We start from the raw sequence: 12,657 nt of genomic DNA on the forward strand, positions 1-12,657 counted from the left end.
AGCTAGAGAATGAAAGCATTACACTAATTAGCATTGCACATCAGGGAAAAGGCTGTCTGTCTGTGGTCTGCTCCACAGTGGTCGCAGTGCAGCTGGCTTGGGCTTCAGGTTGGTGGGGCTGGGCTCGTGGCCATCGAAGGAGTGGAGTTTCCTTCTCTCTGCTCACCCAACCTTTCCCAAGGCCAGCTCTGCTCAGTAATCTGTGATGAAGCTGGGGAGAAAAGCTTTGCTCTTCTGGCAAGCTTTAAGTTGCACCATTTCTGTGTCCAGTTCTGGGCTCCCCAGTTCAAGGACAGGGAACTGCTGGAGAGGGTACAGTGGAGGGCTACAAAGATGATTAGGGGCCTGGAACATCTCTTTTATAAGCAAAGGCTGAGGGACTTGGATCTTTTTAGTCTGGAGAAGAGAGGACTGAGGGGGGATCTGATCAACGTCTATAAATACTTAAAGGGTGGGTGTCAGGAGGATGGGGCCAGTCTCTTTTCAGTGGTGCCCAGAGACAGGACAAGAGGTAACAGGCAAAAACTTGAATATAAGAAATTCCACCTAAATGTGAGGAGGAACTTCTTTCCTTTGAGGGTGGCAGAGCCCTGGAAAAAGCTGCCCAGAGAGGTGGTGGAGTCTCCATCTCTGGAGACATTCAAAACCTGCCTAGACAAGTTCCTGTGCAACCTGCTCTAGGTGGACCTGCTTTGGCAGGGGGGTTGGACTAGATGATCTCCATAGGTCCCTTTTGACCCCATATCACTCTGTTATTTCACAAAGTGGTCTAAGAAGGACCACCGAGTGGGAGATGTGTGTGTCTGTGTCCCAACTGCAAGAACTGAGGGAGGTGCAACAAGGGGCCTTTGACTTCCTTGCAGGCTGGTGCATTGGCTCACTCGGTCGCTTTAAACCTCTGTCAGTGAAATCCCACACCAGAATTAGAGACTTTAAAAGTTTGTAAGATGAATATAGCAAAAGAGAATAAGAAGAAAATATCCTGTGTCCTCCCTTACTCCTCAGACTACACAAATCTTGAGCTCCATGTACCACAATTTGCAGAGCAAGCTAAAACTGTATGTGAACAGGAGGCAAAGAACTAATCCTGGCTCTGTGGGTAATAAGCAATTGGTTGTTGTTGTTATTATCACCCAATTATAATCATTATATGTGGATTGATTTCTGAAGAGCTTACCCAGTACATAGGCTTTAGGCTGTGTGTATGTAGGCATAGCCCCCTTTTTTTTTGTCTACCTGTTTCACAGTATAAATGTGTTTTGAAGTCTGAAAAGTCTAAACTTGAGCTATTTTGAGCATATGCTTATGACTTGCTGATTGTTTGTCCCTGTGCCTTTTCTAAAATCTGATGGGGGAAACCCTGCTTTTAGTTATTTTACAACTTTGTTGACAGTTTGTGCTATAACAGCTATGATATGATTGGGTTTGTGCCAAGTTGGGAAGTTCTGAGTGGAAACTTGTAGCCTTCTGTTTATAAAAGCCTGGGTTTCTCTCTTTTACACACATGCTCTTCTTCTCGGGGAAGAACGGTTTTCTGTGATTCATAAAAAATCATAAGCTTTGCTTTGAAAGCTGATGTCATTGATGGATAAAATATCGGGAGTGAAAAGAAAAAAAAATTAGGGATCCCAGGAGAAGATTGAGCCCTACAATGGGGGACTTCTCAGCTGTGATTGTAGCACAATACGTGGTATTGTGTTCCTCTTCCCTCTGTTTGGTACCCGATCCATCCATCCCTAGATGCTAGAAAGAAAAATGACCTTTCAAAACTGAAAGCAAGAATTGCAGATTCCATGCATTTCTTCAGTGACGGACAGTTTACCCTAAAACTTCTGTTCTTATTTATCTCTCCAAATCTGTTGTATCTGTTGTTTAATATGCTGTATGTTAACAAAATTTCCTAATGCACAACTGAAGAAAGGCAGGAGGGATTTTTCACTCCACTGTTTTTCAGTGAAAATGATACTAAGCACTATTTTGGTCATGAAGCCAACCTCTTAGTGAAATATGCTATTATTTAATCCTCATTATGTTTAGTATATAAATGGACTGTTTTTATTGGACAATGCATATGTATAAACACATAAAATTATACACACAGCCCCATGCATATTTCATCTGGGAGATTCCCATGCCTGCAACTTACTGAGAGCAAACGGATTCTTCACTTCTCAAGAGCCGCTTTCCAAGTTTGCAGTGATCCAAGTTTCTGAATGGTTTTCTGGAGAATATAAGAAAGAGTGTGTGATCTCAGTCCCATTTGGAGTACACAGGTATCTGCATCCTAACAAATACGGATGCCTGCAGTATTTGTTTCCCAGCCTCATCTAGAATGGAGCAAATGGATTTGATTTTTCCGCAGTCAGAAAGGACAGCGCTATGAAAACAGTGCATTTACAATGACAAAAGGTGTCACGTCTAGGCTTTGTAACGTGCTCTTCGGTGTGTAGAAAGACATTTCATAGATAGTTTTCAAATACCCAGGTAAAAGTAAATTCCGTTCAACATGAAGTATTTCTCATGAGAAAGCGTCTCTGGCTCTTCTCTCTCCCTGGAAATTTCAGTAGGAAGCGAGGTTAAAATCTTGCAAGCATGTGGGAAAAACCACACTTTGTACTTTGTAAGGAATTAACGACTCTTGATTTTTTTTTCAAAATATAAAACATGTTTTGCTTCCTAGCTAAATCCTGTAGTGTCTGTTTGGGAAAAGGAACAATTGCATTTCTAAAATGACGTCTCCTAAACTGAATATTCCATTTAGCCTTTTTCACCACTCTTGGTATTTCTGGGTGTGTTTTGGGGTTGTTTTTTTTTGTTTTGTTGTTGTTTTGACAAGTGGTTCTTATTTGGTGTAATTTTTTTAAGAATTAGGGAAGAAGAGAGAAGAAGGCTGAGCTGGAAGTTGAAATCTGGGTTTATTACAGATGCCTGGGCAGCGACAGCCCCTGGTGTGCGTGTGCGCGCGTTTTTAAATAAAAAGGAAAGCAGAGGTTTGCTCATTTGTTTGCCTATTGTGAAGCTGTCCTGCACCTTTCTGCTCCTTTGTGCTGGGGTGAAGGCCGCTGAATGGAGGCCTTGTGCCATTTGTTGATTTTAAACCTCCCTGTTAATCCACAGGAACCTGCTGGTGTGCGCAGCAGGAGAGCTGTGTGACAAGTGGAAATCTGGGCGGGGGGGGGGAGCGCGGGGGGGCACAGGGGATAATAATCATTCAGCCATCAGCCTTTGTCACCCTTAAGCCTAATTGTTACCCTCTGCTGGTAACCACATTGAAGTGCTGGCCTTTTAAGTGTTTCTTGATTTTATTTTTTTTCTTTTTTTAACTTGGCACGGGCTTAGGAGAGGATGGTTTATTGCCGGGTTTACGTCGTGTTGGGTTTGCTGAGGTTTGTTTTATTAGCCCCGCTGAATTTTCTGCGTCCCTTAAAATAACTGGGGAGAGTCCGAAGTGATGGAAGGGAACGGGAAACTGCGGTGGTTCACGAATTTCCCCTCTGTCAGGAGCTTGGGCTAAAAGCAGAGACTTGAAGCTTTCCTGTTCTGCCAGGGGTCTGAGGGCCAGCGGTGGCTGATGATGGGGAGACTGGGCTGTTGTGACAGCAGCAGCAAGGTGATGGCCAGGCTGTGGTGGGGTGGGATGGAGGACAAGCTTCCCCTGCCCCTTCTTCCCCCCCCCAGAGTGCCTGTCTTGCTTTCAGATACCTGGAAAAGTGAAGGTGTGAGGGTGGCTGAAGCAAATTGAACTGGTGGGAAACTCAGGAGGGGGAGAGAAGAACATTTTAAACCATTTGAAAACAACAAAGAAAAAACCTTTAAGGTGGGATATCTTTCCTAGCAGTCAGGAACTGGTTCTTCAACTTTCCCTGCCAGTTACACATGTTGAAGTCAGTATTGCACTTTCTTGTTGTGTTCCTGGAAGAAGTTAGCGTGGAAGCTGCAATAGTAGCTGAAATGAAGCCTGAACCTAAGGCTTTGCAATGGGCAAGTACCTGTAGGTGTGACACCATCCCATCTGTGTTGTGGGATGGTTGATGCTGGGGGGGGGAAAGTTGGTTGTTCTCCCATCCCCTGGGTGTTGTGTGAGACCATTACCTAAGACTGCTTGGGCTTGGACAGGGAGGAGAATCCCCTGGGTTACTGGTCCAGGCTTTGGAGCTACTCTTGATCCAAGGCACTTTTCCTTCTAACCCGTCGAGCACGAGGTGCCGGCAGGAGATGTGACCGAGGTGCTGTGTGCTACGGCCTGATGGCCCGCGTCTGAGAGCTGTGCCAGCAGTAGGGATGGTAAATCCCGGGCTGTTACGGGAGTCTGATTACACAGCGTGATTACAATCTTACTTTCAAGTCAGTCTTCCACCTGGCTCAGTATTTCATCAGCAGGCTTGAGAATGCTTCTCCGAGTAGGATGAATGTTTTGACCACTTTGTGCTTGCTACTCTTTTACGGTGAAAAGGGGGTCGTTTATTTAGCAGGTTTGTTTTTGTGTGTTCCCCCGTGTATGATTCCTTGTTAGCGTGTCGCTCCGTTCCTTGGATTTCTTTATGAATGGCACAGGTCACGGTGGTACCTCATGGGCTTGATACTTCCATCAAGAAGATTCAACTAGTAAAAACTTCTGATCAAAACTACTATCAAGCACTCAGATGTTGTATTTTCACGCTTCTGTTACGCAAATTTAATTGTTATTTCTGAGTCAGGCTAATAATTCTGTTACAACTGTTGTTACAGGACATGTCTCAGGAAGGCTATGGAACCAGATCTCAACCCCCTATGGCCCCAGGAAAGCCTAACCACGAAGACTTGAATCTAATCCAGCAGGAAAGACCATCGAGCTTACCAGTAAGAAACTAACGTTTGTTTCGGTATTTTGAAATGAAAGCACTGTATGTGGTGGTATTTCATTATTCTAGGATGAGCAGATGAGAAATATTGAGAGAAGAAATATTAAACGAGGTTGATCACAAGCTGGTTTTAAAAATACTGTGAGAACTTGCATATAAGTGGACTTATCTGAGCGTTGTTCTGGTTCAAAATAGCACTATTTATGCCCATGTGTATTTATGCATGTTTTGTGCATGTGCACATGTGTATTTGCTAGAGGAAATGGATTGATTTTTTTAGTCTTAGGAATTTCATACTTGCATAAAACAATCTGGTGAGGAAGAGGCTTTTTTTTTTCCGTGCCCTTTTTGAAGGATTTCGGTAGGTTCTGGTTTAGAATACTGCCACCAAGGAGTTATTTGCTCCCAACCTGGAGCCTCAGTAACGAGTTTGACATGTTAATTTTGCTGCTGTCTATTACTACAGAAACGTAGAATTGGTAATGGTACTTGGGCTAGGCTGATCTTTTGGTTAGGAGAGTATTTTGGACTAACATTTCTTAGTTTTTCTGAGCTTTGTGCATTCTGCTGTGGGGGAAACAGCACAAATTAAGATACTTTACAAAAACAGTGCAGCTACTTGCATTTTTGAAGGTCTTATTTCACTGTAATGGGTAACGTACTCCTTGGCCTTGTCTCCGTGTGCCCCGTTGGTTTGGGGATTTTCTTGTTTGTTGCTAGTAAAACAGCATGAATTTAAGCCAACTGGAATATGTTCAGCTTAAATGATGAAAACTATGTGACCTCTGGCTTGGAATAACATGTCATAAACATATAGGATATTTCCTGCAGTTCACTGGGTATGTGTTCATCTCCAGTTAGCAGAGGGATCTCTCTGAAGAATTTACCTTATCAAGACACCAAATGTATTAGTGAAATCTGGTAGTGTGTTGTATATTTTGCCTCTAACACAGAGAACTATTGTCCGCCCCCAATCTTCATAGCATTTTAAAGTTATATTTTTGGTACCTAGGCGAGTATATGTGCCACAAACTCTTTACATGACTTTTGAAATGTGCATGTCTCAGGAGCGGCTATGGAACCTGGTGTGAGAAGAGAGATCCATTTGCTTTGAACTGGTATTAATTTGACAATTTTTCAGGAAACATTTTTGAAAAGATTAATTTCTCTGAACAGGTCTCAAGAATGAATGCTGGCAATTACCTTAAAAATAGTAGCTACTGTGGACATTGAACTGTGTTGGCAATAACTACCTACTTTAAAAAGCAGCAGTGTTAAAAGGGACTTTTTACTTCTCAGTTTTTCATGAACAGTGTTTGTCAGGGTGGAGAGAAGTAAAGTTATTTATCAACTAATGTTCTACTAATTTGCCTGTGGTTTCTCTTAAACGATTGTCCTACTTTTAATCCATGCTCTGTCCTACCTCCATCATCATGATATCTAAGCAGAGTATTGGGTATTATCTGTGTCCCTGAGTGTTTGGTATATTTAGTAGCTCATTATTATTCTAGGTATGAGTAAGCTGTTAGTATTAACAGTGAATGTTAACCATTTTGGCTACATAGCTTAAACTCTTAAGTTGGTCTCCAATGTTGTTATTGAGACACATTATTACTGAAAAGCTTTGATACGTAACCAGAGAGCACTTTGTATCACAGAATCAGAGAATGGTTTGAGCTGACCCCAAACCCCTGCTGTTTGGATATGGAGGGGAATTGGAAAGTATTATAATTTTGTATTTTGGTTTGAATTTTTTTGTGTGGGCTTTTTGTTGGGTTTTTTGTTTGTTTGCTTTGTTTTTCAAATTTTAAAACAACTGCGACCCTTCATATGTGCGACAATGCTTTTTTTTTTTTTTTAGTAGTGTGAGCAAACTTCCCATCATCTTACTTCCAAGGAAAACATCTTAGAAATTAGGAACAATACATATATCAAAGTACAGTGAATGTGATAAATTATTTAATATAAGTCTCTTTGGGGTATGGATGGCTTGACCATATAAACCACCATGGGGTGGTTTCTTTTTCCCTGGGGCAAGAGAATTCTGTATTCAGTTTTGGATTGTTTATTGAAACTTAGAATCACTATGCCTTGTTTAGTATTCCTAGTGATAGTGTCATTTTGGGATGCTAAATACGGCTCCTTAAGCTTGTTTTCAAGATAATGCTGTTCTTGAGGGCAGCCAGTAAGTCATCTTTATACAGTGAAGCTCGAAATGATAGCAGTGGTGTTAATGCTTTTAATAAAATTTGGTTATGTATTGTTTCATGGTATTCTGGTATTTATACAATTTGCCCGTTATCTTTTCATTTCTTAAGGGCATTGTGTAAAATCACAGCAGCTACATAGCAAGCTTATACAAGTGTCTAAAAACAACAAAAGAGACGTAATAGTAAATGGTGAATGGTGTTCTCTGATGTGGCTTTGAAAAAAAAGAGTTTCCTTTTGATGGATTCGAGGAGGAGCTGGCCACTTTCTGCGGCACTGAATGCTGGTTTGTGTCATCCTTTGGGGGAGTTTTTTCAGCAGGTTTGTGTCACAGTCAGCACAGCTAAACAGCTCAATGGTTGTTCCGTTTCCTTCACACATTGTATATAAAAGTCCCGGCATGAATGTTCCCATAAAGTTCAAAGCGGGCAAATTTGTAATGTGGGTCGGTAACAAATGGCTACAAAACAAAATATGGCTTTATTAGCGGCTTCTAATGGCCTGTCAGATTCGATACAATGCTGGCTTCCCTTCTCCTGACTGCTCTGGTGTCTGGAGGGTTTGACCTGTGGGTCTCTGGCCATGTGGAGTCACTGAGAGCCCAAATGAAAAGTTGCACAGAACAGCGCTCCGAGCACTTTTGTTGGGGTCACAATTAGAAAAAAATCTCAAGCTTTTGAGAAAACATGGGAGTTGGGCACTCTGTGAAGGAAAGGAAGTCATAAATGGAAACTGTTGCCTATTAGAGTGGAGGAATAAAAGGGGGAGAAGCCTGAATGAGATTGTCTGGAGAACAACCACTACAGAATATTTTTATTGAGACTTAAGGGATAATAGCGAAATACACATTTCTGCTATTGTGAGAGAGCTAGAGCAGATTTACAGGAAAAAGCTTCCAAATGATATATCTGCAAATTTGTTGTTGCAGTAAAGGAGCTTGTGTCAGCAGTAGGCTGTGTGTGTTTGTGAAGACTAATCCTTTATTTTGTCTTTAATGAGTAATTTGGTAAATGTTCACGTTGGATTGTGTCGATAGAATGAAGAGCAGAAAACATAAATTAATTTAATTTTTTTTTTTATTGGCATGAGTATGAAAATCATTTCAGATAGGCGTTGGTTGTTTTGCTGTTACTTTATTTTGTTTTAATAAGGTTGTTTTTTGCATGGTGTCGGGTGTGCTTGTTTGAGGTGTGAGGTCAAATGGCTTACCCAAGGTTGCCATGCTTTTGAAATGTGGGTTTCTGCTAATTTTTTTTCTTGTTGCAACCTGCAGGTAAAGTTCCATGGCTACTTGTGGCATTTTAAGCCAGGGCAGCTGCAGTCCTGCCATGTGTCCCACAGCGTGGCTGCTGTGCCGTCCCATCTCCTCCACTGTCACCCCTGGGACTGGCCAGTGGATTTGACGTGGGGGAACTAAAATAATAACAATTACTACTACTAATAATATAAAAATAAAATAATTAAAAATATATATTATATAAAATAATAATAAGTAATAATAATGAAGAGAAATAATCTCTCTTTATTCCTGGGTTAGTTTTTGACTGAATCACAGTGCAATCGCGTGGGCATCAGTGGTACCTCGGAAGGGGAGATGGGAAGCGGTAGCCGTGATGGGAAGGGGGAAGGTGGGGACTGCCACAGCTTTGATTTTAGCCACATCCTAAAAGGCTCTGTGATCTTGCTGGAAGGGTTTAAGGCTCTCATCTTGTCAGCTGAGATGATGGTGGCAATAGTTGGGCCCTGCAGCGGCCACAGAGCCCCAGACAGACAGAAGCACTGCTTTTTGTAAGGTAAGCTTTCTGCCAGTTTGCATCCTTGAGCCATTTAATGCAGTCAGTGGGTGCAGGCCCAGAGGTGTGAGTGTGCACGGCTGGAGGCTGCAGGCAAGGTGGGCTTGTGGTAGCCCTCAGCTGCGTCGGTGTGAGCCGTAGGGAAGTCATGCCTGAGTCCTACAGCTTGGCTCAGGTTCATCTTGTGCCTACTGGAGGTCATGCAGTTGGAGGGGAAGGTTTTATCTGGAGTTAAAGGGAATTGGTGCTTTACTAGGTCACTGAGAATTCTGAGTTCATGGATTAATTCTATGACATCACTTACTCAATGGGTCTTTTCATGTGGCAGAGCAATTTCTATCAAAAAAAAAAAATAGTAGCCAGCGATGGAGGTGGAATGCCACTTGTATCTTGTGCAGTGCTGGGACCTCAGAAGTTTGTGGTTCTACAACGTCTATAGTTGTATGAGCTGCAGTGTCAGGTAGATCTCAAATAATACATACGGTTGCTTGGACAAACAAACTTTTTAAGATGTCAGCTGCCTTGTTTCATTATGCTTGGTACTGTGGAAAACAGTACCTCAGCAATCCCTTCCTGATTTTATTAACTGCTTCACAGTTCTGTTTTGCCTCACTTTAATGAGCCTCTAAAGGATGTTTCGAATCCTGGACAGTCATTTTTCTGGTCAAAACACCTTTTTCCTTGTAGGAGGAGGGTACTAAATTAGACTTCAGAGGACCTCTGTTGAGAACTGGTAGTGAACTAAACACAAGACTAGATATACTTGGCTCATGAAACAACATCGTTTTGAATGCATCTCAGTAGGCACAAGCTGTGATGAAAACACATGGGATGGTTTGGGAGTCCACATTCCCTGTCTCACTTCTAGAATATGAAGTAGCTTGGAAAGTCATCTCAAGCAACAGCACACCCTGAACAAATGCCTTTAATGGCTGAAGTCTTAATAGACCAGCAAAACAGTTTCTAGCATAATTGGAGAAACTGTGCTTGAGAGTTAGTAGGAGATACCTCTTCTTTTCTCAGAGCTTAAACCACTGGGATGAGGGACTCTGGTGACATTTATACAGAGCTTAATCCACTAAGCCCTGATCATGAGCAGGGTTGTGGGCACTACCATAATGTAAATATTAATTACCACTGTAGCCCCTCTGGTAAGGAAAAATCAGTACTAAAAGAGAGGTAGTGCAGCAACCCTCTATTTTTTTGTAATCGTTGTTGGATTCTTTGCAGGTAAGGAAGGTAGAAAGCTTGATCTAAATCTTAAGTGTTATTTTTAAAATCCAGAATATTAATTCTGATTTGAGAAAGGAGAAGGAAAAAAAAAATCTGTAAATGGATTCTTGGTAATTCTTGGGAGGCAAATGCAATTGCCAGTTGATAGATGGAAAAAAACCAAACCTGTAAATGGATTCTTGGTAATTCTGGGGAGGCAAATGCAATTGCCAGTTGATAGATGCATGAACAGTACATGACAGCAATTTTGACCTGTAGTTATTCACTTTTGTTCATGCCTCCATCTGAAAATAACTGTTTGGGAGTATGTTAAACCATGAACAAGAAGGAAACATGAGTATGTAATACTTGTGAATTAAATTTTCCATTGTTTTTACATCAAGTAGGATAAGACTGGTGTGCCTCTTTCCCACTTTCCTTTCTTTTTTCTGCAATGTTGTAAAATAACTGAATGATCTTGTTTTCCTTTGTTTGGGTCAAGAAATTTTAGCTGAAAATTGTTACTCTGTGAAAGAAGATTATTGACTCAACAAGCCTTCAATTTTCAGTGAATAACACTCCCACCCTCTAGCTTCAGGAACATGTGGTGCATGCATTCTATTTTAAAGTACAGACTGTAATTTAAAACTGAGGCAGTTTGATGCCCCACTGAACTTTGTTTAAGCCTGGAATAAAAGGAAAAAAGCTTCAAGTTGCAAAGAAGTGACTAAGCTTTCTCAAAGGCTTTTCTTAGCCATTATCCACGGAGTTGGAAAAAGTTGCTATTTTTTCCAAGTAATTTTAATTCTTGATCAAGTGCAGTTGCTAGTTTGGTTTTGTTCTTCTGCTCACCATTCCATGTAATAAACCTGTAGCTGGAACAAGTTCCATACAACACACATGTATAGAGAGAGATGGAGTATATTTAGTGGTGGGTTTCTGAGGTACAAAACAGGCTCTGGTGCTGGTGCACATACAGATTCTATACGTTTCCCCGTGTCGGTCAGAATAATGGGTCAAATCCAGTGCGAGCCACAGCAGCACTGCTACATAGCTGATGTTTTTTGGGGGTGAACATGTGCTTTGTGTGTGTCTTGGCCCCCTGAGTGTTCGTGCATGTTGTACATTTGACTGCAGTGGAGCCAGGATTTCATTTATGTGATGGAACTGATTAATTGTCCGAGAGTCAGCTTGTCTATTCAGTTTAAGTCCTGTTTTGGGCAAAAAGTGTAATTAAAGTAGTGCAGAGCAGAACTGGGTGTATATTGTCCATATCGGGTTAAACTGAAACATTGAAATCAAAATTATTGACTCTTGAATTACGTATTCTTGGTGTTAAAATCTGTAATGTAAAGAGAGTGTCCTGTTGTTATTCATTTGTGTTCTGTGCTTTACAGGATTACTTGGTTTTGCTAGATAGATTGATCATATTTATTTAAAAAACAATGTTAGTCTGTTACTGAAGTATAAAACCTAATTTCAGTAAGTACTGTAAAAAAGATACTTGGCTATTCCATCCCCTTTTCCGTTTTCAAAATACTTTACAGTGTTTACTATATCCCTATAATAACAAAATTACTAATTTAGCATCTGAGAAAATTTACAAATGCAAAAAGAAGTATTTAGTCTGACCTCTGCGTGAAACTGATGTGGGAAACCTGCTGAGGGATTATAGATCCCAGTAGTGGTTAAGGTTGCAAAAACTTTATTTAAATAGGCCAATGTTGTCCTAAGTGGAATATTAAAGTATTAGTACCTTTTTTCCCTGCAATATTTTGTGAAGCCATGAGGAGTTGCATCAACATACTGTATACCTTGGAATACCAGGATGGTATTGGTGTTGGTTCAAGGATTCAAGAAACTAGATTTAATTTGGGTACATGAAGCTCTCCCTCCCCCATACATACACATACGTAGTGCGTATAAAAGCATGCATGTCTTATCTACTTGGTTATTTGTAAATTTTTTGAGTTGATAGCATACTATAAATTCCAAAGCTTAATATATTCACCGGTGCATGTCTTTGTTCATGCCTGTGTGAACACCGGGATTACGACGCAGAAAATAAGACAAAAGAGCATTACTCACTTGAATACCACTTCAGGAAGTACCTGAGACACTGTAAATGTTTTTTTTTTTCTTTCTTTTATTTTTACCACAAGTATTTTTTTTTTTTCCAGAATGACTCCTTTACTTGTGCTCGCCAACCGTTGTGTGAAGTGTGACCTCAGCTTCCTAACTTTTGACTAAAGAGGGTAACTCATTCTGACCAGCAGCATCTCAAGTCTTAACAGTAGATGCCTTTACTTTTTTCTTACACCATCCGCTCCTGTTTGCTGGCAACGTGTTGGCTTCTGGTGCGATTGTTGCAGCTTTCATGTTTGGGGGGAGAAAAAAAAAACCACAAAAAAAACCCCAAAAGGAAGAAGTTACCAGTCTTTGATGTGAAGCTCACTTCTGAGTGCTGCTGGTCAGCCTGTGGTTTCTGTGTAAGCAGATGTTTGTGCAGTCACGGTCAATAGTGTTAAGATAGGGCCAGGTTTCACAGCGCTTTGTCCTGTTGTTTATGGCCTATATATCCATAATTGATGGGGATTTTAGGT

General features: G+C 41.0%; 1 protein-coding gene across 6 annotated transcripts in view; it reads left to right on the plus strand.

Annotated features, from left to right (window-relative positions):
• ARID1B (AT-rich interaction domain 1B) overlaps positions 1–12,657 on the plus strand; it is a 313,503-nt gene that overhangs the window by 67,408 nt on the left and 233,438 nt on the right. For all 6 annotated transcript variants that reach the window (XM_014950916.1, XM_014950919.1, XM_014950920.1 and 3 more), the window contains exon 3: positions 4,729–4,839. In XM_014950916.1, coding sequence (XP_014806402.1) covers positions 4,729–4,839 — 111 coding nt within the window. The remainder of the gene's footprint in view (positions 1–4,728; positions 4,840–12,657) is intronic.

The sequence above is a fragment of the Calidris pugnax genome, unplaced genomic scaffold (assembly GCF_001431845.1).
Source record: "Calidris pugnax isolate Ruff unplaced genomic scaffold, ASM143184v1 scaffold24, whole genome shotgun sequence".
Taxonomy (NCBI): domain Eukaryota; kingdom Metazoa; phylum Chordata; class Aves; order Charadriiformes; family Scolopacidae; genus Calidris; species Calidris pugnax.